Source organism: Excalfactoria chinensis, chromosome 2 (assembly GCF_039878825.1).
Source record: "Excalfactoria chinensis isolate bCotChi1 chromosome 2, bCotChi1.hap2, whole genome shotgun sequence".
Lineage (NCBI taxonomy): Eukaryota > Metazoa > Chordata > Aves > Galliformes > Phasianidae > Excalfactoria > Excalfactoria chinensis.
The window spans coordinates 120,490,925-120,518,272 of record NC_092826.1 but is presented as its reverse complement, the minus strand read 5'-3'; the positions used below and the strand labels follow the sequence as shown (position 1 = coordinate 120,518,272).

Below are 27,348 nucleotides of genomic sequence, written 5' to 3'. Positions count from 1 at the left end.
CTGGGTGTAGTTAAGGTTAACATGTTAGAAGTGTGAAAGCAAAGAGCAACCAAAGTCTTGAGCTAGGGTAGAGATATCCTGGCATGTACAATAAAGGGGAGGACTTGTGAAGAGGGAAGGAAGAATAAAGGAAGTAAAATAAAATGTAGTAGGAATTAGGACAGGTAGTTAAGCTCATCTAGCATTGAGAAAAAAATAAAAAGAAAAGAAAAAAACATGAAATTGCAGAATAAAGATCTGTGTGCTCAAGCGATATTTGGAAATAATCTGTATAGTGATAAAGTGAGTGCCTCAAGAGGAAATACGAGATTCTCAGGATGGTTATGACAGAAACTAATAATCTGGCCAATAATTGCTGGGATATCTCCCAAATTTTCAATGATGTATACAACAAGCTCTCCATAAGTAGTGATGTTTAGTTAGATTTACTAACTCTGAAATTACCCATGTAGAATAGTCTTTATGCATATACAGACTATTTTGGGTTTTAGCTTGAAAATGTTTAAGGCTGAGTTCTTTATTGCCAAAGACAGGAAAACTCATTTAACACAGATTAGTTATTTGTTGGTGGTGACTTCTGATGCAGGAAACTGAGTGGTGGGGGTACCTCACTGCAGATTGTATTCAGATTTAGCAGTGGTTTACCTCTGTTTCATGTACTCTATTTAAATTTGATTGTAGTTGGTTGCTTTGGGGTATAAATTACTAGGATATATATTCCTTTGAATTGACAGATTTTAAGAACAAAAACAAAGGCATGACAATGCAATCAATGAGAATAGCACTGTATATTGAAAATATCACACAGATATTAAATGCCCATTAAGTTTGGAATGATTTAAAGAGAAGACATCATTAACATACTCAGCCTACATTCTCTTTGCTTCTTCCTGTTCATGGTCATACTGATCAGCTTTAGTCAAGTTTGTATCTCCAGTGGCATACGAGAACATGTTTTGAGAAATGGTCAACAGACGCATATGAGTTGACATAAGAAGGGATTTTTTTCTTCAATATTTGGAAATGTAACAGAATAATTGTTTTTAAAACAATGTCTCTGTAAAATGTTAGGAGTTTATTTATTCACTCTGTACCTGGTAGTTACAATGGGATGGTTATAAGAAGATTCATGTCTTGTTTTAAAAAATGTGTAGTTTTGTGGGATCATCAGAGGGTGGGGAAAGAAGGAGGAGAGGGAGCTTAATGACAAAATTACTTAATGTCCTTGTATATAGGAGTAAACTTATTTAAGGAGGATAAAGTAGAGATTCAATAATAGTTCCACTAGAAATTCTTGTTCTTTTTATAGAAGTTTTTGCTTTTCTTCCTGCATGATTAAAACCATATTTAGTTAATAATCCTTCTATAAATTTATCCTGTCTGGAAGTCACATTATTATAGACTGCTGGAAGGCTGCATTTCAGAAACACGGAAAGATTTTGATTGCTATTTTTCTGTAATTATAATTTTCTTGTAAACTGGCCAACCTAAAATAAACTTGTTTTGGCTTCTGCTTGCTAATTATTCTGTATTCAGAAATGATTGTAGAATTTTGTAGTTATGTTTGTATAACAGTTTACACTGAGATCCTTTAAAAAGTCAATTGGATTCTGTTAATGAATACTCACCTATGAGAATTTTCTAAAGGAACATAGCAATCACTTCTCAGTTGTGGCCAATTTAGTATTATGAGTTCTTTTGTTAATCCTGTGATAATGTTGGGCATCCAGTACTGAAGAGCATCTCTTCTGAACAGTGCTTAACTGCACATAGAAAAAGGTTTCTCTGAAAAGGACATTCTGCTTTCCATAGGCAGATTATCTCCTTTCTGTATCATCTGAATTTCCTCTGAATAATGTTCAGCAATTAAATTAATTTTGATTTTCTGTAAAGTACATATGTCTAATGTGTTATCATTGTGGTAGTAGCTGCATGGGTGATAGAAATAGTTGGCTATAAAGGGCCTTTGAGATGTCTGTTCTGTGTATTTTAGTCATCAACCATGTTCTTAGTGAGGAAAATATTAAAGAATAAAAAATTATTGCTAGAAGAGATTAGCTATAAGAAAAGGCATGGCTGGTGCAGTAACTGAAAACTGGCAACGTAAAGTCATAGTGAAACAGAAACCAATTTCTTATTCCATAAATTAATGGGAGAACTGATGAATAGCTTTGTGTTGTGTTGCTAACAAAATGCTTATATATATATAAATATATATATAGTATATATATTTTATATATATATATATAAATTATTTGCTTTTAAACTGAATCCCTCCAATGAGCTATGTAAAATCTAATTACTTGTGTTGACCAAAGAATAATAGAAGTATAGAGAATGGATGGTTTATTAATGGAAGGGGCTGGATTTTTTAATTATGGTTGGTCAGGCCTTGGGAATTGACCAACTAAAGAATCACATTGAAGTCTTCCATTGTTGGAAGCTGATGTGTGAGCTCATAGGATTTAAGTTTTTTTTTAATTGATTTTTAGCAAGGGGTGGATTAACCCCTTAGTACTGAAGACATGTTCACTTCTCTTGAGTTTATTTCGCCATCTTTCTGTAGCTCTCCTTGAATAAACCCCTTGGCAAATATACTTAGTATTAGCAGCCAAACAGATAGCTAGATTGTTTTGAAGGCTGAAGAAGGCAATTTTAAAAGATTATTTGTGCTGCTAGAAGATATTGCACAACTAAACTGTGACAGAAATCTGTATGGTTCACATTAAAAGTTGTATGTCCACATATTTGCTACATAACAGTGTGATTTTCCCTAGTTTTGAGCAAATTATTTTGCTTTTATTTAAGTCTGGGATTTCAAGGAATTTAAGGTGACCTTTGCCATATATATTGAAAGCACGTTAATGTATACCTCTTATGTTTTTTGAATACTGTCTATGTTCTCAGAAAGAAATGGAAAATATCTTCTTTAATATTTGTAGATTGCCATCCATTATAAATATTTTAATATTTTGTTTTAGCTGGAAAGTGAAATTTCTACTGCAGTAGAAGATTACAGTTCTGAGGTAAGACTGAAATAACACTTCCTTTCTAACTTTCCTTTTGACTTTTTCTTTTACATGTTTATTGAAATGCTGTGCACTGTTTTCCAAAAAGAGGAAGAAGGAAAGAGTACACGTGATGTTGTATACAAAGCTGTTGCAGGTCATTACTGGTATGACTGATATACCATTAAAGCAAACATTTTGTTAACTTCATAATAGCATGGGTTCTATTATCAATAATACTGCAGATTTATGAGCTGTTGTAACATTGTTACCATTACGGTTGTAGTAATACTTTGCGTTGCCATTGAGTTGTGGTTAATTCCTTCGTATTTGCTATTAAAAAAATTTAACAAGCTGATTATGTTTTAATGAGTTCCAAAGTAGCTGTTGCTCAAACACTGGCTTGTCATCATCACTCTGCTGCTGGTAGGTGGTGAGTGAGTGCCTTTGCATCATTTGTTTGGGTTTTTTTGCTTATTTTTCCTACACTTATTGAATTATTTTTGTCCTAACCCATGATTTTTTCTTGCTTTTTCCAAATTCACTCCCCATCCTGCTTGTAGGGGAGAAGAAGTAATTGGGTACAGGCCTTAGCTACTGCACACAATGACATCCACTGCATGTCCATGTAACTTAAGAGGGAAGCTGGCAATATGAAAATCTGTTCTTGATAAATAAAGTAGTTTATTGTTTGTAAGAAGTAAACTACTTCATGTTCCGCTGTGTCACAAAAACATTTTTGCAAGAAATAGCTGTAGAATATCTGATTCCTATACAAATTGCTTGCAGTTAAAAAAAGAAAAAAGATCATGGTTCAAACATGAGCTTTCTGTAGTCCACTTTTTGTTGTGTAGCACTTTTGCAAAATACCCTGGAATCTTAAGTTTGGCACAAGTAAGAGAGGATCGGGTCATCTAACATGCTCCAATGATTAAGTGATTTGATTTAGGATACTTAGTATTCTTTCCTTGATGTTGCCTTCTCTAAGAGAAGATGACCACACTTCTTTTCAGCCTCTCATGAAATCACAGTTACAATTTCTTCCATGGATTTTGTCTCAGCCTTTTGAGTTTGGGTCTCTTTACCGTACCTCTCTTCTCCAGTGAGATTCTTGCATCTTCCTCCTGTTCTTGTTTGTAAGCACTCTTACTTTTCTCTGGTGTGTTAGGAGAAGATGCTTGAGAGTGCATTGAAAATATTCCTTCCTATTTATTATTTATTACCTTCAGATATCGGCTAGGAAACCAAATGGATCCTTGGTCTGGTCAGTTTTGATCATTTTTATGTCATGTTTGTTGCGATGCAAATAAAAAACAAATCTGAGTTGGGCACATCTGGGTTGAAGATTCCAGTTCATCTGCTTGACTGTGCTGCTAAAGGAAGAAAGACAAAATAAATGAGTGAGAGGTTCAAAGGGTTGAAGCTAACACGAGGAAAAAGTCAGATTAAAGGTTTAATATTTTTCTTGGATAAAATACACATTATTTTGTCCAGTGAATTACAAAAAGGAAAAAAACAAAAAGAATCTGAGTGTAAGTACAGGAAGGTGACTGATAGTGCAGCATGTGCACAGAGTTTGCCATTGAAAATGAAATACACTTTTGAACAACTACTGTGACCTTACTGCAACTTTTTAGAATATATACATCACCACATTAAGGAATCGTTGCTAAATGGAATGTGTTTGAAGAGTGAACCTTTGAAAACAGTTGATAATGGCATTGATGTACATATATCTCTACACTCTCCATATTTTTTGTATGCCTCCTTTCAATTACTGAAAGGACCCGACCTCCTTTTTGGAATTCTGTAAATCCACACGTTTGTACAAATACAGGCCCTTTTCATCCATCTTTTTCTTCATTTTTCAAAACATCTGTATACTCTGTAGTGGCTTTTGTCAGAAATTACGTTGAAGTAGAGGCTCACAGTGAGATAGGTCATAAATCATGTGCTTTGTTATAGTTGTTAAAGTAAGCCATATGCTTTTAATTATCTAGCCCTTCTCTTGGGATTTGGATGAAATTCAGTGATAAGCACATCCCTCTTTGAGAGACTTACCAGACATGTACTTATAAGTAGTTTTCTTTAAAAAATAAAATAAAATAAAATAAAATAAAATAAAATAAAATAAAATAAAATAAAATAAAATAAAATAAAACTTGAAAGAACTCAGGAATGTTTTCAGCAGAATTCTTGTCTTACAGCACCTTTATTTTAATATGGTCTCTCCTCCAGTTTTCTTCTGTCACCTCTGTAAATACCTGTACTGTTAGAGGTGGTACTCAGACTGAAGACTGATAATTCTTTCATATGACCAGCTTCCTTTCTGAAACAAAACACTCAGTTTGAGCAAGAATGAGAACTACCTGAATAGTTTTACATTCAGTGATTGTGGTGATTATGTATGTATAGTTATGGTGTCACATCCAAAATAAGGGAGATTAGGGTTTTCCAACAGTTAGTTGTTTGGGCTTTTTTATAACTGTTTAAGATAAAATTGTTACTGTATATTTCCTGTGTTCCTTAATTTTTATGGTATTGATGTAATCTTCCTGGATTATTTTTTTTTCTCTCAGTGCCTCTTCCCAATTTTCAAACTGTACCTCAAAAAATGTTGATATGAAAACTTAAAAAATTATTTTATTTCCCCTTCCCTTTCTTGATCCTTATTTCTTTCCCTTTTCTTTGTAAATGTTAATGACATTCTATATGTTAACCTTTATGTATAGTCATCACACATAGAAGTCTCCTATTGTGTTTTAATGCTGCATAGAAAAATAAATTAAGCCATAATATATTTGAAGACTGTCGTTACTTGTAAAGATTTATTAACCTTTTTAAATTCTATGATTCTCATTATTTTTGTGAGAAACTGAAAATGATTTTCATAGAGTTAAATATATATATGTATACATATATATTTTTTTCCCAGTTGTCATAATTACTAATTTTAGCTACATTCCATAAAGCCAATTGTGACGTAACTAGAAAATTGATTAAAATTGTAAGAGCACAGTCAAGCAGTGTTTTAATCCTTGTAAATAACAGTGTCCAAAATGCACAATAAAAGCTAAAAACATTTTACCTAATGTTAACCTATTCCAGATACTTCTGTATGTTTCTACTACTCAAAACACTTTTCAAACCAGAATTCTGCTTGCTGGTCTATAATAGGTTAAATTATTTTCATGCATTTGGATATTTTTACGTTTTGCAATGAGTGATCAATAAGTATTGATTTACATTAAGCCCGAGCTTGCAGTATATAAGGAGAATTCTCTCTGGCATGGACATCATAGTTACCACTAATAATATAGTGTGTGTAACTACTCAATATTTTTGAGGTACGCTTTTAGGTATTCCAAGGTCTAAGGAACGTTAGCAACAGAGCGTTGAATCTGTAGTAAAGTGCAGTGATTTCATAAATTGAATCCTGACCTCTGGTGGCAATTGTCATAAATTGCTGCCTTACTTAGTGATGGAACCCGTTTTTCCTTGTATTTTTCTGAAGCAGCTTGTGTTCATTTGCCTAAGCATATGTATTTACTGATGCAATATAAATTATAGTTTTTCTTTTAGACTAGAATACACTACAAATTGTATTTTATATGTTTTTATATTATTAAATATTATGCTTATGAATTAGTTTGAAAATACAAGCAAGGAAGAAAACTTGAAGTTAAGATTTCTTTTGGTGGACTTTCATAACCCACACGCCTTGTGTTCACCCAAGTAGTTGCTCCTGAGTAGCTAATGTGTTGTAAAATTGTACTTTTCCTTACCTTGTGGTTATTTTTTAATGCAGTTATATTCTGAGCTCATTATTCCTTGCTTCCGTTACCTTCCTTTATCTTATGCAGTTTGATTTCTTCTTGAAACATATAATTGTATTCTGGGAATATGTAATTAAGCACATCATAAGAGGTTAAGGTATAAGGGAATTTCAGAGTTAAAGGTGAATTGCAAAGCTTTAAAAAAAGACTGTAGAGACTTATAGAAAGGAGAAGGTATGGGGTGATAAGCAGAGTCAACTAAGGTGTAACTATTACAGCTAACAAGGCTACTTTGACATGAAGCAGCATTTCTAAAGTTCCAGGCAGTTGTTTTGGATATGGCAAAACCCCTTTTAATATTTTTCTGTACAAATCTCAGTTGCCAAGGAGTCTGGAACATCTAATGAAGGCTTTTATGTCTGCCCTAGCAGACATAGCTTGTTATAAAGTGTGTAAGAATCACTGCTTGTTCGACACTGAAATGATTCGTGGGAGGAGAAGTGCACCCACTTCTTGGTGAGGTAGCTTACAAGCATCATACATTACCTCTCTATCAATTAAGTCTGAATTAAATAACAGGTAAAAAGAAGCAAAAGAAGTATTAATCTGGGCCATGAGCCAGAATCCAAATAAAGACATTAGTGCCAGACACTGTGTATAGACAGTTGTATTTCTGAATGAAGAACAAACATCTGGCAAAACACAAATGAAGTGCACTGCCTCCATGAGTTGTCTGCACTGACATTTGCTAAAATCTTATTTATTCTCTCTAAAATAAGGTGGCAATGACCTCCTTTTTATTGAGGAAGTCAGGAATTGAAAATGACCGTGTGTGTCAGCTCAGCAAATTCAAAGCTAATGCAGAATTATACTTTCTTTTAAAACGCATTTAATGATGATATTGATCCCATTTAGAGCAGTACGTTTTTGTGTTGAGGAGCATATTGATTTGCTCAGGTATGATGGTCCTTTGTAAATAAGCCATAATCATATCTGGCAGGTATCTGAGCTATAGAGCCTTTTTTTTTTTTTTTTTAATGTGAACACAGTATTCATATGAGGAACGGTATGTTTCCTTTCCATTTCTAATGCCATTATTTTATTTCAGACTCTAATGTGATACAGAGCTCTGAGGAGAAGAACAGCTTCTCTTGCTTCCTTTTTTTTAAGACATTGGTCTGAGATTTTAAAAGCTTGCCTCTCTGTCTGACGGTTTATCATGAATACAACAGAATATTCCTTTTATGTTGACTTTTTAATTATTATTTTTTCATATATAACTACAACTTTGACTTGCACTTACCTTTTGGAAATGCATCTTTATTGGTTTGCACTCTCTGTAGAAACAAAAATCTTACAGAAGCTTGATATGAGTCGCAGTGTTTGTGACTGAAAGGATTTTTCATGCGTCTTATGTTGAATATACAATTCCTGCTCTGTTTCTTTCTTAAGAAATTCTTCAGGCTGTGAGTGTCAGTTTATGACACTGCCTTACATCTGTTTGCAGAGATGTTGGTGACTCTTAGGAATAGTAGATTTGGGGTAAAAAAAACCAACAACATATTTATGAAAACAACTATGTTTATTAATATTTTGAAATATTAAATGTACAATTTAAAATGCAGCATTACTACAGATAAAGCTTTGCATTGACCTTTAGATCTGAATTCCTTTGTTTTCTATGTATGTTTACGTGTATTTTGGTTTTGGAAAGTAGCACCTGTTTTTGTGATTTTGGAAGTGAGGAGTTACCTGTTGCTTGTGCTAAACTCACTTCCAAAGTCTTCCAAAAAGATATTTTGTATTTCCAATGGAATAAATTTTTACAACATAAGAATTCACGTGGCTCTGCAGGAACCATCATATAAGGTTCAAACAAATTAAAAATAGAAGTCAAGCTTTATTGCAAATAATAATGTATTTAGGAATTGTCTTTATACAGGTAAATGGTTGCAGTTTTGTGACAAGAACAGCTATACCTACAGACTTGATCAGGGTACAGTACTGCAAATTGAATTGTAATACTAATAAAGAGTACTAAAAACCTCAAACAGTTCATTTTGAACAAAAACTGTGTTGTTGACTAATACTTTTATCTTGCATGCTGTGCTCTGTATCTACATTGCTTGTCATATGAATATTGTTTATCTGTAAACTTAAAATGCAAAATGTTTTACTACTTGTACTAAGGCTAATATTACAAAGCAGAACTAGAAGAATGCTTCATGCTTTTGAGATGTGGATTATACTAACAAAGGAGGTTGCCATGGCAATAAGATCTTCAATGCTGTACTGTTTGTTAATGTTCTAAGGTGCCATTTGATACAGAAATTGATATTTGAATTTACTTATCTTGATAAAGCATAAAAAAATGGTATGTTAAGGAACTTGGATTAATTTAGGATGAAGAATTTGGAGTTGGAGAGATTTATTCAGAACATGGAATGCAGCACTCTCTGATGCAACTAGAGGTGATGGAGAATGAATTGGCTGGGAAACAACAAGAGATTGAAGAGCTAAACAGAGAGCTAGAAGAAATGAGGGCAGCATATGGTACAGAAGGATTGCAACAGGTATAATTACCTTATGTTGCTTTCTGCTTGCTACTCAGTTATGTGCAAAAATGCAGTGTCACCTGAAAGAGTTCACTCTTAATGGCAGATGTTCAGAATGCAATCAGTGTGTGATATAGAATTATATGTAATTTCTTTTAATCATATACCATGTGTTCTGTTATCTGAGTGGCATTTTCATTGTGTGTCCTTTTTCTCTATATTTTGTGACTAAAGTTTCAGTGTTCTTCGCAGTGGCTTTCTTGGCTCAGAAATGGAAAGATGATTTCTTCAAGAAAAGTCCTAATTCTTCCTTTATTGCACAAAGAATCCATTTCTTTATTACCTTCTTGTTCCTCAAAGATAAAAAATAAAAATAAAAAAAATAAGGTTTTACTTCTTAGGGAATGGTATTGCTGAGTTGGTCCTTGAGCTGAAAAGGTGTTTGCTTGCCAGACTTCACAGTCTGAAATTACAGGGCCACTGTGCCAGAATGCTCTAAGAGGCATTTAATAACTTGGGATTGTATGGAAATATTTCTCTAGTTAGAAATGCCATTGGTATAGAACATTAGATTTAAAAGTGAAGAATGTAAAATAATTTTTCTTCCAGTTTAAGAAAGTACTACGCTCTTTAAAGTCAGTGCTATGTCATGCTTCATGTCTTCAGTCTCTCCTTTAATTTGGATTGAGGTCATCATGGTATGCCTGTCTTTGCTTTACAGAATTTTACAGAACACCAAAATTGTTTTAAAATTGAGTCATTTTCGCCTTCATTATTGCTATGCAGTTATAATTTTCTGCTGTTTCCATTTGTATTTTATCTGTGAAAATGGGTGTCGTGTTTTCCACTACACTAAAGTGATCTTTGGGTGGTTATCTTGCAGGTTTATCATTGCTTTGTCTGTTGGTGAATCCCTGGTGTTGCCTTTTAAGTCAGACTTAGCTTCTGATTACTGTGCCTTGTATCCATTGTGCTAAGCATCATAGTCATAATTGCAGCATACTAAAGAACGTGACGAAATTTTAGTTTCAAACAGTGGTACTAGTAGCAAAGCTACTGTTAGTTTTGCATGAGGAAGTTTGAAGTGGAGATGTTTGCATTTTTAAATTACTATGATTACTATTTTCTAAAGAAGTTAAAAATCTGTTTACACAGGTTGCGGTACTATAATATTAAAAATTGTTTTTAGCTACAGCATATTCTTCATGATAGTAGTTCAGTGCGTAATATCCCTGCTGAGAAATGCATACAGTGTATGTTTCAGAAGAAGCAAAGAGTTTTTAAAAGGAGTGGCTGCAAAAGACGCCTTGTGTGCATTATCTCTGCCTGCTTGTTAAAATAAAAACAGTTGAATAGAAGAAATTGGAAAGGAAGATGTAACAGCGGGTAGATATGAACAGATAAATTTACTTCTTAATTTCACTGAACAGATGCATAAGGAAACACATGATACATTTAAGTATCTGATCTATTCCTATATTTTCTTTATTGTAACAAGCATCTGGCATTTCCGCTACATCTGTGCCTTTAAGTTAGGAATTCTCCACAGTGTTCTGAAAAGAACTTAAAAGTTGTTTCTTGAGTTTTCATAGTTTGGCACATTTAAGGTCCTCTTGGTTTATATATCCCATTGAAAAATATCTCTTACCTCTAAATCAGTAAGCTTTATCTGAAAGTATTATAATTTTACTTCAAGGAATGGCACATGATCTGGAGAAACTTCTTGTTGGGATCACAGTAAGCAAAATAGTTGGAGAAGGCAATGGATGGTTTAAGAAATTTTCAGTGTAGAGATGAAGCATGTACTAGCCTTGAAGGAGCTCAAATTGACAGTGACTCAAAAGCCAGTAGCGTGTCTATTTATGTATTTAAATACAGTTCCAATTTTTATTGTGACTACCTGGATTTTATGTTACCAAAGGAAAAAACAAAAACGAAAACAAAAAAGAAACCATAAAAACCTTGTAAAGGAAATTTTTTCCGTCCTTGTATCATTTCTTCATCACTACAAACTACAAAAGATGAATCTGTTAAATACATTGCATCAGGTGTGCAACTTGAGCTAATTTTCTCTTGTAGTTATATGAATAAGTTCTACAATGTAAGTAAGATATTGAACGGCATCTATTTTATTCCTTTAATACAATGAATGCAACTTATTGCACTTTTAGTGAGAGCTGGCGTAACTTGCATTTATTGTGGGAAAAGTCTGTGGATGTGAATAGTTGGAAAAAATTGCTGATATTTTATAATTAAGTACCTGGACTGCCTTTGTGATGGTTTGTTTATGTGGCCATTCTTTCTGGATTTAAAGCAAATTCTAAATTTAACTTCTCAAAAGCTCAGATTTGGTCTTTTGATGAGAATATTTATGGAGAACTTGTACATTGCTGAATGTGAACAAACAAATGTTTCAAAAATACTTACATGTAAGAGTTTGTGAAAACATAAATTTCCTGGTATGTCTACATGACATCTTTTTAGTAGAGTGCTTAGGGAATGCGTATTCCTGCTTAACAAGAATAAATGAGTATTTGCTGGGTTCGATGTGTGTTACTAGTTTACATTTTATCTTTCACAGCTGCAAGAATTTGAAGCTGCTATCAAAAAAAGAGATGATATCATCACTCAGCTTACTACTAACCTACAGCAGGCACGGAAGGAAAAGGATGAAACTATGAGGGAGTTTTTAGAGCTAACAGAACAAAGCCAAAAACTGCAAATTCAGTTTCAGCATGTAAGTTAGTTACAGCATTAACGGGGTATATTTGGGTTTGAAAATGGGTGTAACTTTGGAGGATACAGAATCACAGAATCACAGAATCACAGAATGACCCGGGTTGGAAGGGACCTCAAGGATCATGTAGTTCCAACACCCCTGCCTAGCAGGGCCACCAAACATACGCCTTTACTAGATCAGGTTGCCCAGAATCCCGTCCAACCTGGTCTTGAACACCTCCAAGGACGGGGCATCCACAACCTCCCTGGGCAGCCTGTTCCAGGACCTAACCACTCTCCTAGTAAATTTTCAGTGTACATAAATACATACATACATAAATAGCTGATTCCTGAAGAAGCAAAAATTTGTGATTTTGTGTTTTTGGAGACTTGGTTCCTTGGTATAGATTTGTAGTCAATTTAACCATCCCACAGTCATCATTTTAGAAGATATAAAATAATAGAGGTTAGTCTGTTTTCTCTCCTACTCTTTAATAATAGCTGCCAATAAATACTGGATGATGGCAGTTATCTTGGGGAGCAAAAGCTCATGTAATTACTCTTCTTAAAGTATAGGGCTGAAATCCAACCTGTTACCTTTCTTATCAAAACAGCCAGCCATTAGTTTTGGTGAGTCACTGCTTAATGCTGCAGTCCTATATTTTCGGATAAAATATGCATCTTGTGTTCATTAATTTTAATTACCTAACTAATTCATTCTGTTACTAAATTGAAGTTGGATTTGGGAAACAATAATCACAAATAGTTCATCTCACCATTTGAGATTGTTCTGAAACACTGCTGTGCTAGTTCACTTTAAAGGAATGTAATATTAAATATTTTTATCAACTGTAATAATATTTCAGTACCTTGTAAGAGATCTTCTAAAATGTTATGGTTTTGTTTGTCCTTATGAGATGGAATAAGAAAGTGAAAGTCAAAGCTGTCTCTGCAATCAAACTGTTTCTTATAATCCTGATTTATTTATTTATTTATTAATGTATACAAGTTACAGGCAAGTGAAGCCCTAAGGAACACCAGTCACAGTTGCACAGCGGCTGATTTACTGCAAGCCAAGCAACAGATACTTTCACATCAGCAGCAGCTTGAAGATCAAGAATGTCTACTAAAGAATTACCAAAAGAAAAATGAAGAATTTGAAGTTCAGATAGCGCATCTTCAAGGCATGATCAAAACATATGAAAAGGTACGTTCCTTGTCAGAAGTGTATCTTTGCTGTTTTTCAGGATTCCAACCAGAAACATATCTTTGCTATTCTGTTTCCTTTTCAGGATTTTGTAGTCCCATTGGATTTTTTTTGGACCTTTGAAAGGGCCACATGTAATTTACACATTATTTACGTGGAATTTTCAGCTGAAATGCATATGTCAGCAGTATGCATCCTGTTCTTAAAAACTGCAGAAAATTTACAAGGATAGTTGAAACTACACAGATCAATAAAATGCCTTTATTAAATGGCGATTTGTTAGAAAAAAATTAAAAAGTTTAAGAAATTAAAAAAGCTTAAATAGCTTTCTGTGGTGAGGAATGAATTTCTTATATACATTAATATTGTCCATAATTGAAAGCTTAGAAGTAGCTAACAGAATTGAAATCTGTTAAAAGTGAGAAAAAAAGCTAAGCTTTCAGGAAATTGTGCAAAATAACTTTTAGAATCACATAACACAACTAGAAAAAAATTGAAATGATTTTTTTATGTTTGTTTATGTTGGGATTTATTTTATTTTATTTTATTTTATTTTATTTTATTTTATTTTATTTTATTTTATTTTATTTTATTTTATTTTATTTTATTTTATTTTATTTTATTTTATTTTATTTTACTTTTGCATATAAAGGGAAAAAGTCACATATCCCAAATGTACAGAAATCCTTACAGAGAAGGCAACAAATAATTAATTTAGTTTTTATAAATGATCTCTAGCTGATGATATTATCAAGAAGGATGTAATGTTTCAATAGCTAAGTGTATAAATGTTCCAGTGCTCAGAAAATGAACTAAAATTGGTTTTGCTCCATTTTTAAGGAGAAGCAAAGAAATGAGGAAGAAGATATGAATAAACTACAAGAAAAAGAGGCATTAGTTGAAGAGCTGGAAGCAAAACTTAAAGAAGAAGAAAAAAAATCGTTTCAGCTTAAGGAAAAATTATCAGATGTCAGTAAATTGCATGAAGAATTAAAAGAACAAATTTCACTAAAGAACCTGGAGATAAGCAATATGAGAATTGAACTTAGCACCTACAAGCAGAAAGAAAGACAATGTTCTGATGAAATTAAACAATTAATGGGAACTGTGGAAGAACTACAGAAACGATGTTATAAAGACAGCCAGTCTGAAGCTGACATTGTGCAAAGGATGGAATTAGAAACACAAAGGAGACTGGCACAACTTCAGGCTGAATTAGATGAAATGCATGGCCAGCAGATTGTACAAATGAAGCAAGAATTAATTAAGCAGCATACAGTGGAAATTGAACAACGTCTTGCGCAACAAAAAGTAGAACTGGAGAAAACTTCAAGTCTATATTTGAGTGATAATGTTAATAAAGATCAAATGCATTTAATGAATGTTAAAATTAATGAACTGAATGTGAAATTGCAAGATGCTGATAATGAAAGGGAAAAAATAAAGCAAGAACTGTCACAACAGATGGAAGTAATTTCAGCAGAGAAGTCTCTTCAACAAACTAAAATTGAAGATCTTTTACAAGAACTGAATTTTTCAAGGGAACAGGTTCAGAGAGCCAAACAAACTATAATGGATATGGAATGTAGGTTGAATGAAGCAGAAAAATATCAGATTGTGATTGAAGATCTAAAAACTCAGCTGGCTTCTGCCTCAGAATTTAGGAAGGAGTTAGAACTAAAACATGAGGCAGAAGTCACAAATTACAAAATAAAACTTGAAATGCTAGAAAGAGAGAAGGATGCGGTTTTGGACAGGATGGCAGAATCTCAAGAAGCAGAATTAGAGAGGCTGAGGACAAAGCTTTTGTTTAGTCATGAAGAGGAGCTTTCCAGACTTAAAGAAGACTTACAAAAAGAGCACATGGTGAACATGGAAAGCCTTAAAGCTAACTTGAATATGCACCATAAGCAGCAGTTGGATGGAGTGAAAAAAGAAATGAGCCAAAAGATAGAAGCCATGCAACTTGAAAAGGACAACTTAATCACAAAGCAAAACCAGCTGATATTAGAGATTTCAAAGCTTAAAGATTTACAGCAGTCTATTGTAAATTCTAAATCTGAAGAAATGACACTTCAGATCCATGAACTGCAGAAAGAAATTGAAGTCCTTAGGCAAGAAGAAAAAGAAAAGGGTACTCTTGAACAAGAAATTCAAGAGCTGCAGCTTAAAACTGAATTGATGCAGAAACAAATGAGGGAGACAGAAGATAGCCTTCAAAACAAATGTAGTGAACTTGAAACACAGAATACTCTACTTCAAGGGGAAAACAAAACTCTTGAAGCGAAATTAAAAAGCATGTTGGTAATCTCTGAAGAAAATGTCATTTTGAATGACAGTGTGAGTTCTAAGTCAGAAAATTTGGATGTACAAAAAAGAATAGAAGACCTGATTACAGAGAATGAGCAACTTAAAAAACTAAATATTCAACTCCAAGAGGATACTGAAAGGCAGAAAAGTGCATTTTTGTCTACTGAGAAAGAACTTGAAGCTAATTACAAAGGGCTGCAGAAAGAATGTGAAAGTCTTCTGAAGGCAAATAACGTGTTGGAAGAGAATATGAATAAGCTGGAAGCCGAATACAAAATCAAACTTAAAGCTTTGAGTGAAGAAGTTCACCATCTGCAAAGCAGTAGACCAGTTTTATTTAAAAGTAGAACTTCCAGTTTTGAGGAGAGTAGTGAAAACAAGGGGTCTAGGGTGGACACTGTTGAGGCTGGAGAAGTTGTTGAGAAAGATGCAACAGAACTTATGGAAAAGCTTGAAGTTACCCAGCGTGAGAAACTGGAATTATCCCTGAGACTTTCTGATCTTTCTGAGCAGTTGAAGTCAAAGCATAATGAAGTTTGTCATTTAAGTGAAAAGGTTAAATCCTTAAAAGATGAGAAGGAGAAAGTTCTAGCAAAATGTAAAGAGCTAGAATTTATAATTAGCCATGCTAAGAGAGAAAATATTAGTAATACTGAACATCAGACAAAATGCTTTAAAGGGAAAGTAAGAGAGACTGCTACTCCAGCATATGAAAGTAGAAATCAAACATCTGCTCCAAGCAATGAAGTTGGTGAAGGAATAAATGTAAGAGAAAATCCAGGCTCTGGTAAAGCTATCAGTCATCAGGTTACAAAAGTACAGAAAGTTCAGCAAATGTTGAAGCCAGAACAGCCAGCTTTTGTAGAACATTTGCATGAGATGACAGACAGGCTGGCAGATGAAACATCATTAATTGCCATTACACAAACTGAAAATAATCATCTTCAGCAGCAAGTGAATGCACTAAAATCAGAACAGGTATGTTACATAAAACAGTAGAGAAAGAATCATTTACCTATAACAACTCTTAGAAGCTTGCCCTTGGAAACTTGTACCATGTTTTGCCTTATAGCTGCTTTAAAATGCATGTGCGAGATGATGAGTATGTGACAGAGAGCAGCTAATAGTTTTAAGGTATTGTATGAATGACTGGACCTATAAACTGTAGTCAGTATATAGAAGGGTGCTATTTTTCAGTGAAAGAAATATCTTTCAATTCTGTTCAATTAAATCAGCAACAACAAAACAATAGGGAGGAGAAGACATTTAGAGCACTTCATCTTTTGATGAAACTTGTGATGAAAACTTAGAACACATTCTTTTCATCTATGATTAGCTTTTCAGCTCTTAAAGTACCCCAGTAAACAATACATAGAGTGATGCTCTTGACTTCTTCAGTTATCTTTTATCAAACTTGTCAAATAGTAATATTCTGTCAAATTTCTTGTGTGTGTGTGTGGTTATCACTTCTTAAGTAATCCGTCCAGTTCTGACTGTGAAGGGAGGTATGGGTTTTTTAAAGGACGTGGGAAGATGGTCTTAACTGAAGTTTGTTGTTCATTTAAGTCAACACATAAAGGCCAGGCCTTCCTCATGACATCAGCTTTTAGTCTGCAAGCATTGATAGTCTTGCTGGAGTGGTTTAGGTTATTTGGGAACTCGTTCTACCCTAAGTATTTAACATCACCAGTGTCCATTGTTAGCAGGAGCTAGTTTTCAGCCACTCCAGTCTGTAGAACAGAATAACATAACTTGGAAGGGACATCTGGAGATCATCTGGTCCAAAGCCTACTCAAAGGAGGGTCTGCTTTGTTCAGTAATTTAAAAAAAATGTTGTGTGTTTGTTACATTTGACCTTATCCACAGATAGACTGAGGTAATATAGCAGACTGATCAGGTTGCTATTTAAGTTTCTTCTTTTCCATTTCATTGTGGTTTCATTTGAAATCAGTAAGCAGCCGGTCTCCTGTTTGGCACTTACCATGCCACCTGCAAATAAGGTGCCATACAAAACAAAACTACAGCTTTCAAATGTAATTTTCTGTAGAAAATAGAAAATAGTCTGCGCTCAAACAATCTCAGACGTACAAATTCTCTACCATAGAGTAACTGTGAGGAGGTAGTTTGTGTTCTCAATATGAAGTGCAATGTGTAGAGATCATTGTTGCTTACAACTTTCTTGCATAAGACAGGAACTGAAACATTTAGTGTTTTGTTACTTAATTTGTCTTTTTGTTGCTGCTATTATTTTATTATCATAAGTTGAAAAAGTGTGTCAACTACGTTGTAACAGTTCAAGTGTCCAAAATGTGCGTATTTAAAATTATTTAATATATGACATATACGAAGCATTCCATTCAACATCTTAAGTATTAATTTCAGAAATTTACCAAGACTGGACATTCTTGTATTCTTTTTCTCTTTTTTCATTCTTTGTAAAGTGTGCATTTTTATTCAAAGGCTGATTTGCAGCTACAGATGGAAGCACAGCGCATTTGCCTTTCCCTGGTTTATTCAGCTCATGTAGACCAGGTCCGTGAGCACCTGAAAGCTGAAAAAGAGAGTGAACTTTGCAGTCTTAAAGAGGAGCTTATACGTAGTCATTTACGAGAGATGAATGATCTTAAAAAAGTTTATCAAATGGAGCTCCAGTCCATGAAAATTCAAGCAGCAGGTAAGTTGAGAAAATTATGAGTGTAGCTCTTGATAGGAAATATATATAGCATCTTTAAAATAAAATAGGCACAAGACTTTGGTGGGGGAGGAGGGGAAGGTATAAGTGGCTGTCCAATAAATTATATTCAAAGAACATTTTACAGTGTTTTTTGTCATAGTATTTTCCCATTATAGATTCTTTATTACCGAGGATATTTAAAGAAAGGATAAAAAGGATATAAAAAATAGGAATGAAAAGTATTACAGCTCGTTTTTTCTATTTGTATTAGATCATTTAATTGCAAGGAAATATGTAATGTGTTCGTTTTCCATTTGAATTATTTACTGCAATATTAAACAAATGCGTCATGAGAATATTTTTAAGCTTGTTTCATTCAGTGTCTTTAAGTTTATGAATTGGCTTCCTGCCTTATTAAGTAAGGTTTAAAAACATCATCCTTTGCCCTTTTTTCTCCATGGGATTCTATGTTATCAGATTTATTTTCTGTCTCTACAGCTTATGTCACTCCTTTATTTGCCCTTGTGTAATTTTTTTGCATAGTAAGTTATTTGCTCTCTTGTATTTTTAAGTAATGTTTGATATTTCTAGAGTTCATTGACACATGAAGCTATTTGAAAATTTGTTGTGCATCAAGTGTTTAATAATATTAATCATTTGTATTCATAGATGATGAAGTCTCATCGTCTCAGAGACTTATAGAAAAGCTGAATGAAGCTATAAGAGAGGAATGTTCTAGGCTCATGCAGGTAAGACTTAACTAAAAGCTTTTTTTTAGTCTAACACTTGAAAATGGAGAATTATGAATACAGTGAATCATCATGTTTTTCTGCATCATCTTTAACCTGCTCTAGATGACCCTGCTTTGTGCGTCATCTTTAACAGGTTTTCTTTGTAGCTTTTCTTTTTGCCTTGATCTCTGAATACAAACTTCTAAAATAAAGTTGCAAAGGTTTTTGCGTTTTTTTCCAAACTTTCATCTCCTTCTACAGCAAATTCTTCTGTCTAATGCTTAGTTTTAATCTTCAGTGCAGTGTTTTTCAGTAACTAAATATTGTGATCAAATGTTGAAGATTCTTTTTAGCCTTTGCTCTAGCAGTAGGTACCAATTACACTATTTTTCCATGTTTTTTGATACATTTATAAACAATTCTTCACTTTTTTCTATGTTTCATTTGTTGTGCAGACTTTCTGTGATAGCTGGAATGAAAAATCTGCAACTGTGATAGAAGCTGGTGATAGGGAACAGGATATTTTCAATAGACCTGCTGCTGAGAAGGAAAACCTTGATATGGAATTAACGAGACACAGAAGTCAAATTCAAGGTAATAGCATTGTGCTATCATGCTAGTTAAACAAACATTGATTTCAAGTATTTCAGACTAGCAATTATGTCACTGGTTGTTCAGATGCTAATGTAGCTGCTTATAGGTGCCTAAATAGCTTAAAAGATTTCCTCACTATTCTGAACTACTTTTCTTATGGATACTGCCTTGTGCTATTTTTATAGTAAAAACTGGTGGAAAAAGTGATGATATTTTTCTTCTTCTTCTGTAGAAGCTAGCAGTTCTACCAAAAAAATCTTATATACAAACGCTTTGTAAAAGTACATTCTAAAACTTAGAGGTGCCCCATTTATTTTAATGTGTTATCTATATGGAATAACTCTTCAGCAGAGAAGTTGTAAATAATACATTGTACTAAAGTTTATGATAAAATATTCATTTTATTTTGCTTTAATTCCTTGATGATTGTTCAATTTAGCTATGCAAGAACATATGGAAGGACTTCTGCATAAGATACTGGAAGAATACAGCAGGCTAAGAGGACTTCAAACACAGTTGATGAAGGATTGTAAACAGGTAATCTTTTTATAGTGTTGCAGTCTATAGGCCTTTAATTTGTATTTGTTCCATGAATTCCTCTTGAAATGAAATAATGTATTTAAAATCATGTTTATGCATCCTGGTTGAATGACATAGCAATGGTATGGTGAGATAAAATAAAGAAGACTGCTGCTTGTGTCACAGAATCATAGAATGGCCTGAGTCTGGAAGGCATCTTTAGACTTTGTCTCCTCTAACCCCTGCACAAAGCAGTCAGCTCAACCAGGCTTCCTAAGACAATTTCCTCTTGAGTTTTGAGTATCTCCAAGGGTGGAGACTAAGCAACTCCAGTGGGCAATTTTCTCCAGGCTACCCAGCTCTCTCAGACTCTTATTGTAAAACAATTATTCCAAGCTCCTCATCTCCCTTATGGCCCTCTGCTGAACTTCATTTCTCTTGTGCTGGAAAGTGCAGCAATGGAATAGGGAAACACCAGCTCCCTCATCTTCACAACAATGCTCTAATGCAGCCAAAGGGGCTGCTGGACTTTTGTCTTATTAGAGCATTGCTGGCTTCTGTTTAACTTGCTGTTAAGGACCCAAGTTCCTTTTCCATTCAGTCTAAACAGGCTGATCAACTATCCATAAATGAATACTTGATCATTCAAGCTGTAAAATGAAACATATTTGTTATGTCAAGTCAATTACATTCTCTTGTGTATTGGCCACTGACCTTTTGTATATTTCTGTAAATACAGTTAATATTTTTTGCATTATTGCTGTGCACATTTCTGTCCTTTGTATTGACTTGATTATTTCTTAGGTCAAAGAGTCGTGGCTGTTGTCTTCAGAACCTGAAGGAAAAAAAGAAGAGAAAGTTAACTATCTGGAAACAAGAAAGGAATCCTTGCAGGCCTCTTCACAGAGTCTAATGGGTAAAGAAATGCACATGCTATTTTTAATGTATACATATTCAAAGAGAGCAAGAGAAGAGAATGTTTAACCTTTAACTGACTTTTAGTTTACAACAAGTTGAATCGTGTAAAAGCTTTTTGCAGATTTTACATTATGATGCCATGCTTTTCTTAAATCTCTAAAATTTAATTGAATTGCTTTCTATGAATCAGTTGTAGTTTGTTCTTGTTCAGTTTTCCACAGCTAGAGTTCTGTTACTTTTAAGAAATAACAAGAGATGGAGGTTTTATTCAATTTTGTAAGATAGAAGACTAAGTTATCTACTATGACAAAAAAATGAATTAATTTTTTACTGTTGTTATTATTCAGTTCCAATGCTGATAGGAGCTTGGGATGGGAATGAAACTATACTCTTATATTTTTTTCCCTTTTCCACATTCAGATAATCAGTATGTTGATCCTAAGATTCACGATCACTGTTGGAAGGAGATGGAGAATATTAAGACACAACTTGAAGAGCAACATGCTCAAGAGGTGGAACACCTCAGGTCTTATTTCCAACAACAGCTGAAAGAAAGTGAAGAGAGGTACACAGCAGAGATTGTACATTTACAGGATAAGCTTCAGAGTGGTGAAGTATCCCCTGACTACACAAGGTATAGTCAGTTCTTTAAAGCTCACAACTTTGTACTTCTTACAGACAGAAGTGTTCCAAACACCTGTTCATGTAAAGCTATGTGTTTCACTTTGAAATTTGAATTCTTTTGTTCTTTCGGGAGATGTTGATTGCTGCCAAGAAATTACATAAACATTTTGAACAACGTAGTGCAGCATTTAGAATTGAGAAATGTTGTAAAATATGTTGTATCATATTTTTATAGCAAATAGAGGGAAATCTGTTAATTTGAGTAACATATAAGCATCACTTCATGTACATGAACATTTTAGCTGTAAGTTCAAAACTTCCAACTCAGTAGGCTGCTGAAAAGTTGACCATTCTTGAAATTCCAGACAGTGTAGTTGTCATTATACCATGATGTATGTTCTCTAGCATACTTGCATGGAATTAGTAGTTTTGGAGAATATATAGCAATAAAGTTTGTGGCAGAATTGAGATCAACTTAGCAGGTTCTGGCTTTCACCAAGTCATGGGCCATAGGACATGCTCATCAGCCTCTTCCTGGCCGTGGCCGTGACCGTTCCAACCTGAAAGAAGTACAGCTCCTTGAGGGGGAATCCTGACAACTGCAGAGCCTGTTGCTGATTCTTTTGCTGGAATCAGTGGGGGTGTTCTGGGGGTGTTTGGTGCTTCTGATTGTGATCTGTTCAGTGTCCTCTCTTGTTTGCTTTTTGTTTCATTTGTTACATTTGATGTAGTCCAAATCTGTTCAGTATTTATGCATTTTTCGTTTCACTTGCTGTACTTTCATTTGAGGGAAAACTGTCGGGGTTTGTTGTTCAGCCAAAGCCTGGCTGTAAAGGGAAAACAAAGAGTCACAGTAACAGTAAGAGATGTTACTTAGCAAGGGGGAGAAATTGTTTATGTTTTTCTAGAAATTGTCTTTTATTTTATACACTTACCACAGCACTTTTTTAAAAAGGCCGGACTGTGGTAAGATAATCCTTAGAGGCTGAGACAAATGAAGATAAAACTGTTTTCCTTCAACCATTAAAACTCAAACAGCTGCTTTTCCCTTATTGTAAGAGTATCTTACAATATCCTAATTCAGTTATTTCTGCTTTTCTGTCTTACAAACTGGTCTTTTCATTCCTTAAAATGTATTTCTGGTCTTCAACAAATCTAACATGAATGCTAAATATATTATGTTAGGTTTTGTAGCTAAAAATGGAAAAGATTATAAAATTATCATTCTGGACTTCCATTTCAGGATTCTTTAAATTAACTCAGATTTGAGCAAAAGAAAAGGTTTTTGTAAAACTGAGTGTAGATAAAGACTGTAAGCCTCACAGATAATAGTTACTTTCTAACAAGCTGCCTTCCACCCTGTCTCTTAGCAAGTCATTCATGTCTTTGTGCTAGCAGATAGCAGAGACCTTTTGAGGGTGTATTTCTGTTAAGACTTTTTCAGTATGATTGTGAAAAGGGAACTGCAGTTTTTGTGTGTGTTTTTGTTTTGTCTTTTTTTTTTTAATTGATTTGCAGCACTGAATATATTTCAACACGTTGATATTTACATATAAACTGAATCATATTGGATTTCTTACTGTTTTCACATGTACGCCTTTTCTTACTGAGTCATGTGGGTGACAAATCAAATCCTAATGATTCAAACAGACACTGTAGTATTCACTTTAATTTTGTAGTCACTGAGCACAACATGTTCTCAAGTAGCTTTAAAGCAATTGTTTGGATGGTGTTGGCAAAACTGATGTTAAGAAGTTTTATATTGATGGAATCTGGTGCATGGAAAGCAGATGAATTATGAAAAGTATGTGAAATTAATGACATGGGGAGAGAGATGTTGTGAAGAAAATATTTGCAGTTATTGGTCTTTGTGCCTGGTGTATATGCATATTCATATAGTGCCTTATTTGAATGGAAGAAAAAATAATGTATACTGAAACATTTATTTTATTTTAAACGCTTCCCTCTCTGCTTCTTTTACCCTCTTAGTATATCCCCAGAGTCACAAATGAAGCTAAAAGAGTCCTTCAGGAAAGGGAAGTGCACTGAAAATCCTCATCGACCAAGAGCAGATTTAGCACTGGAGGTACCATATAATTCAGCTGACAACTAATATGCATACAGTGGATATAATTTAGATTCTATGGGCTATCAGATGAAATTGAAATACTGACTAACATTTGATAGTAATAAAATAATTATGTCAATACAATGTTCTATGCTTGACAATCCACATTAGAGAAAATAGAAAAAGATAAGAGATTTTGCAAAAAAAAAATTAAAATTAAAAAAAAAAAAAAAGCTTTGAGAAATTATAAGCCCTAAACTTGCTGAATTGATCCTATTTTTTCCTTTTTAATTTTTATTTTGTATTGGTTCTCTGAAAAGAGATTTTTTGATTGGAATGCTTCTCATGAAAGTGGGAAAATATCAGTGTTCAAAGATTTCTAAAGTTTTTAAAATACTGAGATTTCTCTTTAAAGGCTACTCATGGAAAAAAATCGTAGTACTTTTTAAGTACAAACTGCACAGTTTAGGAGAAATTTTGAAAAACAAAATAGTCCCAAAGATCTTAGAAACCAAATGCAAATGGAAGAGACGCCAAACATTCCTCCCCTAGTATCGCTTTAAACCTTGCTGAGAAATTCTCCACTTTAAAATATAGTGAGGTTGTTTTCTACTGTGATCCTGTGGTTTCTGCCTTGATTCCTCTGCATTTTGATAGTTCATGTAGCGCTAGAAAATGAGTTGTTTCAAACTCAACTTCTAAAATCTTGGCGCAGAAATGTGGGAAGGTCCTTTACGCTTTTATTTTGTGGTACAAAATTGTTGTTTATAGGAAATAAAGATGAGCCAGTTGAGGGGAAATTAATCTCTTAAAGCATTTAAAAATCATGAAATAAAAGTGCAAGTAAATGATTTGAGATTTCATATTTTTCTTACAGCTTGCTAATGAAACTGAAATGAAAAATGAATTGGATGTTGTACAATTACTAGAAAAGCAGTACCAGGAAAGATTAGAAGAAGAAATAGCAAAGGTATTGCATTTATTTTGTGACTTCAAAATATGCTTTGAAATACAGTTACTTTTATTTGTTGTTCCTGATAGTTTGTACAGTTGCAATATTGTTTGCTAAATTCTGTTTTTGCTTTTTTTGCTAAAAATTTGATCTTCTGATTCTGCATGTGAAAGTCTTTTTCATAAGCTTTCTGAAACATTATCATTGCATGATGTTTTGGGATTTTTTGTTGTTCCTTTGTATGTGTTTGTTTGTTTGTTTTTTACTATGGGATTTGTTCACTGAGTACAGTGTGTCCAACAAACCTATTGTTTGTTCTTATGGCTTTTCATCACATTCCTTCAGTTAGTGCCTTGTTCCTACCATATATCTGTTCATGTGCAGAGTCGTGTTTCCTTTTAAAACTCCAGTGAAAACAGATCACACACAAGCATTCTCATTACTTTAGAAAATCCTGAGACTTAGGGAGTGGGTTTCTTGCTACTTAACCTTAGCAGCTGGTCAATTCAAATATATTAACAGTTTCACATATTTTCTGTTCATATTGTGCATTTTAGTGTATAGTGTAAAATGCATAATTTTTATTGGATCTGTTGGCTTTCTTGAATTTCACTCACCTTATAGCTTCTAGACTATTTAACACATATGTACATATATATATAAGAGAACTGGATAATAACTGGATAATTTCCAGCTAAATATATTTTAATTGAAAAGAGCATCACAGTTTATTAGACTGCCTTAAACACTGTGTGTGTATATTTTAAGAAATGACTGTTTGTAATATTGGCAAACTATCTATATTCTTTTACCTTTTAATTTATTTCTATTTAACAAATAGTAAAATCATAGAACAGAACTTTTGGTACTTGTATTTCTATTACTAATGGTAAACAGGGAGATTTCTTCTGTAGCAAAAGATACTACAAAGTATAAATTAATGCATATTTTTCTTATTTCTTTAGGTAATTGTGTCAATGAGTGTTGCATTTGCCAAACAGAGTGAATTATCAAGAATTGCTAGGCTGAAGAAGGAAGAAACACAAGCACAAATTGTGCATCAACAGGGAACACATTTTGAAATGAAAAGGGAATGTAGCATCGAAGAGGTTGATGGCCCTCTTAAGAAAGCAACAGAAGAAAGCAAAGATGAAGAATTGAAATCACTTTGCAAGGAACTCAGTGAAGAGTCTGGTGAGATGGGCTTGCTTGGAGAACAGCTTTGTTCTAACAGCAAGTCTGGTTATGTATTAGGACAGACCACACATGAATCAGTGACTCCTGAAGGGCTTTTCTCCCATGTCCAAGGGCATACAGCAGAAGGAACATTGGTGAGTGTTTAAAAAAGGATAGGTAAAGTATAAAAGCACACTTGAATAACATACTTGAATATAGCTCCGTTTCAATGTGAAGGCACCAAAGAGAGAAATTAAGGTGAAAATTGGAATGTTTTCTTTTGCCTTTAAAAGGTATGACAACTTTAGATCTCAAATTATCTCCCTTCTTTTCAATACTCTACCTTGTTATTATAGCATTCTGCTACACTGTGAGGAAGGGAGTAGGACATTGATTGTGGGAAAACAGATTCTTCCATTTTTTTCGTTAAATCTCTGTTGCAGGAGGTAAATGATATAAAGACCTTTCAAGCTGTTCTAGTGCCTGTGCATGAAACATTAAAAATCGTATTTAAAGAGTTAGAGTCCCTTGTGATAAAGAATATCAGCTGAAAACAAAAATTATGAAAGACTGAATCTCACATTAGGCATTTCAGAAACATGAGTTGAAGGATAAGGTCTGAAATAAAGATGTTAAAAAGCAGGCAGTTATTTAATCCTTATGTAATTCTGTTCTTTATTGAATTTGACACTAGCTGTAGCAAGTTACCCTTTCAGATTTGTGTAACAGTTAAATAATCTACTCCTGTATTATCTTGATAGTGAATACATGTTAGGAATTATAATGTTCCTGATTTGTATGATGCTGTTCTCTCAAACCTCTGTTGCAGTACACACACACACAAACACACACGCTCACTCACTCACTCACTCACTCACTCACTCACTCACTAACTCACAGGCACGTATGTCTGGCACTACATTTTCCTCTGAGATCCCTGTCAGCTAGAAAGCATTAGAGTTACTTAGAGAAGCTTTTTTTAATAGGAGACTGTGGGCTGTTCAAGAAACAGGCAAGAAGTTAAAGCCTTAGCAATAACTATTTTAATTTGTGGAAGTATTTTCTAAAATGCATTTAAATCTTTCCTAGTAACTGTCTTTGGACATGAAATGTTAAAATTACAATAATTGCAATATTTCAGTGCAACAATATGATGGCAGCATCAGACATGGAAACATCAAGTCAGCTGCTGATATATGAGGAACGCTTGGAAGATATGCGTCAGGAGCTGGTTCGGCAGTATCAGGAACATCAGCAGGCTACAGAATTACTGAGACAAGGGCATATGCAACAAATGGAACGTCAGAAAGAAAATCAAGAGCAACTTCTAGCAGAGCTTGAGAGTCTTAAAGTGCAATTAGCTGAGGTAATGTGGTGCCTGATGCAGTGAGCTAACAGCGGTTTAAGCAAGAGACCTCACCACTCAGATTTGTTTGTACTTGTGTATCTATTCACACACACCTTTAATAACTGTGCGCACACACATACATTTCTGTGCTTACGTACACACACATGCGT

The 27,348-nt window shown here is 33.9% G+C and overlaps 1 protein-coding gene across 4 annotated transcripts in view; it reads left to right on the top strand.

Annotated features, from left to right (window-relative positions):
* The window catches only part of AKAP9 (A-kinase anchoring protein 9), a 97,108-nt gene that overhangs the window by 26,615 nt on the left and 43,145 nt on the right, over positions 1-27,348 (top strand). For 2 of the 4 annotated variants that reach the window (XM_072329043.1, XM_072329042.1), the window contains exons 3-18: positions 2,982-3,026; positions 8,727-8,780; positions 9,187-9,357; positions 11,921-12,076; positions 13,067-13,264; positions 14,105-16,552; positions 18,035-18,248; positions 18,918-18,997; positions 19,435-19,573; positions 20,013-20,110; positions 20,897-21,008; positions 21,431-21,644; positions 23,624-23,720; positions 24,580-24,672; positions 25,620-25,985; positions 26,972-27,196. In XM_072329043.1, coding sequence (XP_072185144.1) covers positions 2,982-3,026; positions 8,727-8,780; positions 9,187-9,357; positions 11,921-12,076; positions 13,067-13,264; positions 14,105-16,552; positions 18,035-18,248; positions 18,918-18,997; positions 19,435-19,573; positions 20,013-20,110; positions 20,897-21,008; positions 21,431-21,644; positions 23,624-23,720; positions 24,580-24,672; positions 25,620-25,985; positions 26,972-27,196 — 4,710 coding nt within the window. The remainder of the gene's footprint in view (positions 1-2,981; positions 3,027-8,726; positions 8,781-9,186; positions 9,358-11,920; positions 12,077-13,066; positions 13,265-14,104; positions 16,553-18,034; positions 18,249-18,917; positions 18,998-19,434; positions 19,574-20,012; positions 20,111-20,896; positions 21,009-21,430; positions 21,645-23,623; positions 23,721-24,579; positions 24,673-25,619; positions 25,986-26,971; positions 27,197-27,348) is intronic. The other 2 variants (XM_072329045.1, XM_072329046.1) reach the window with 2 other exon arrangements.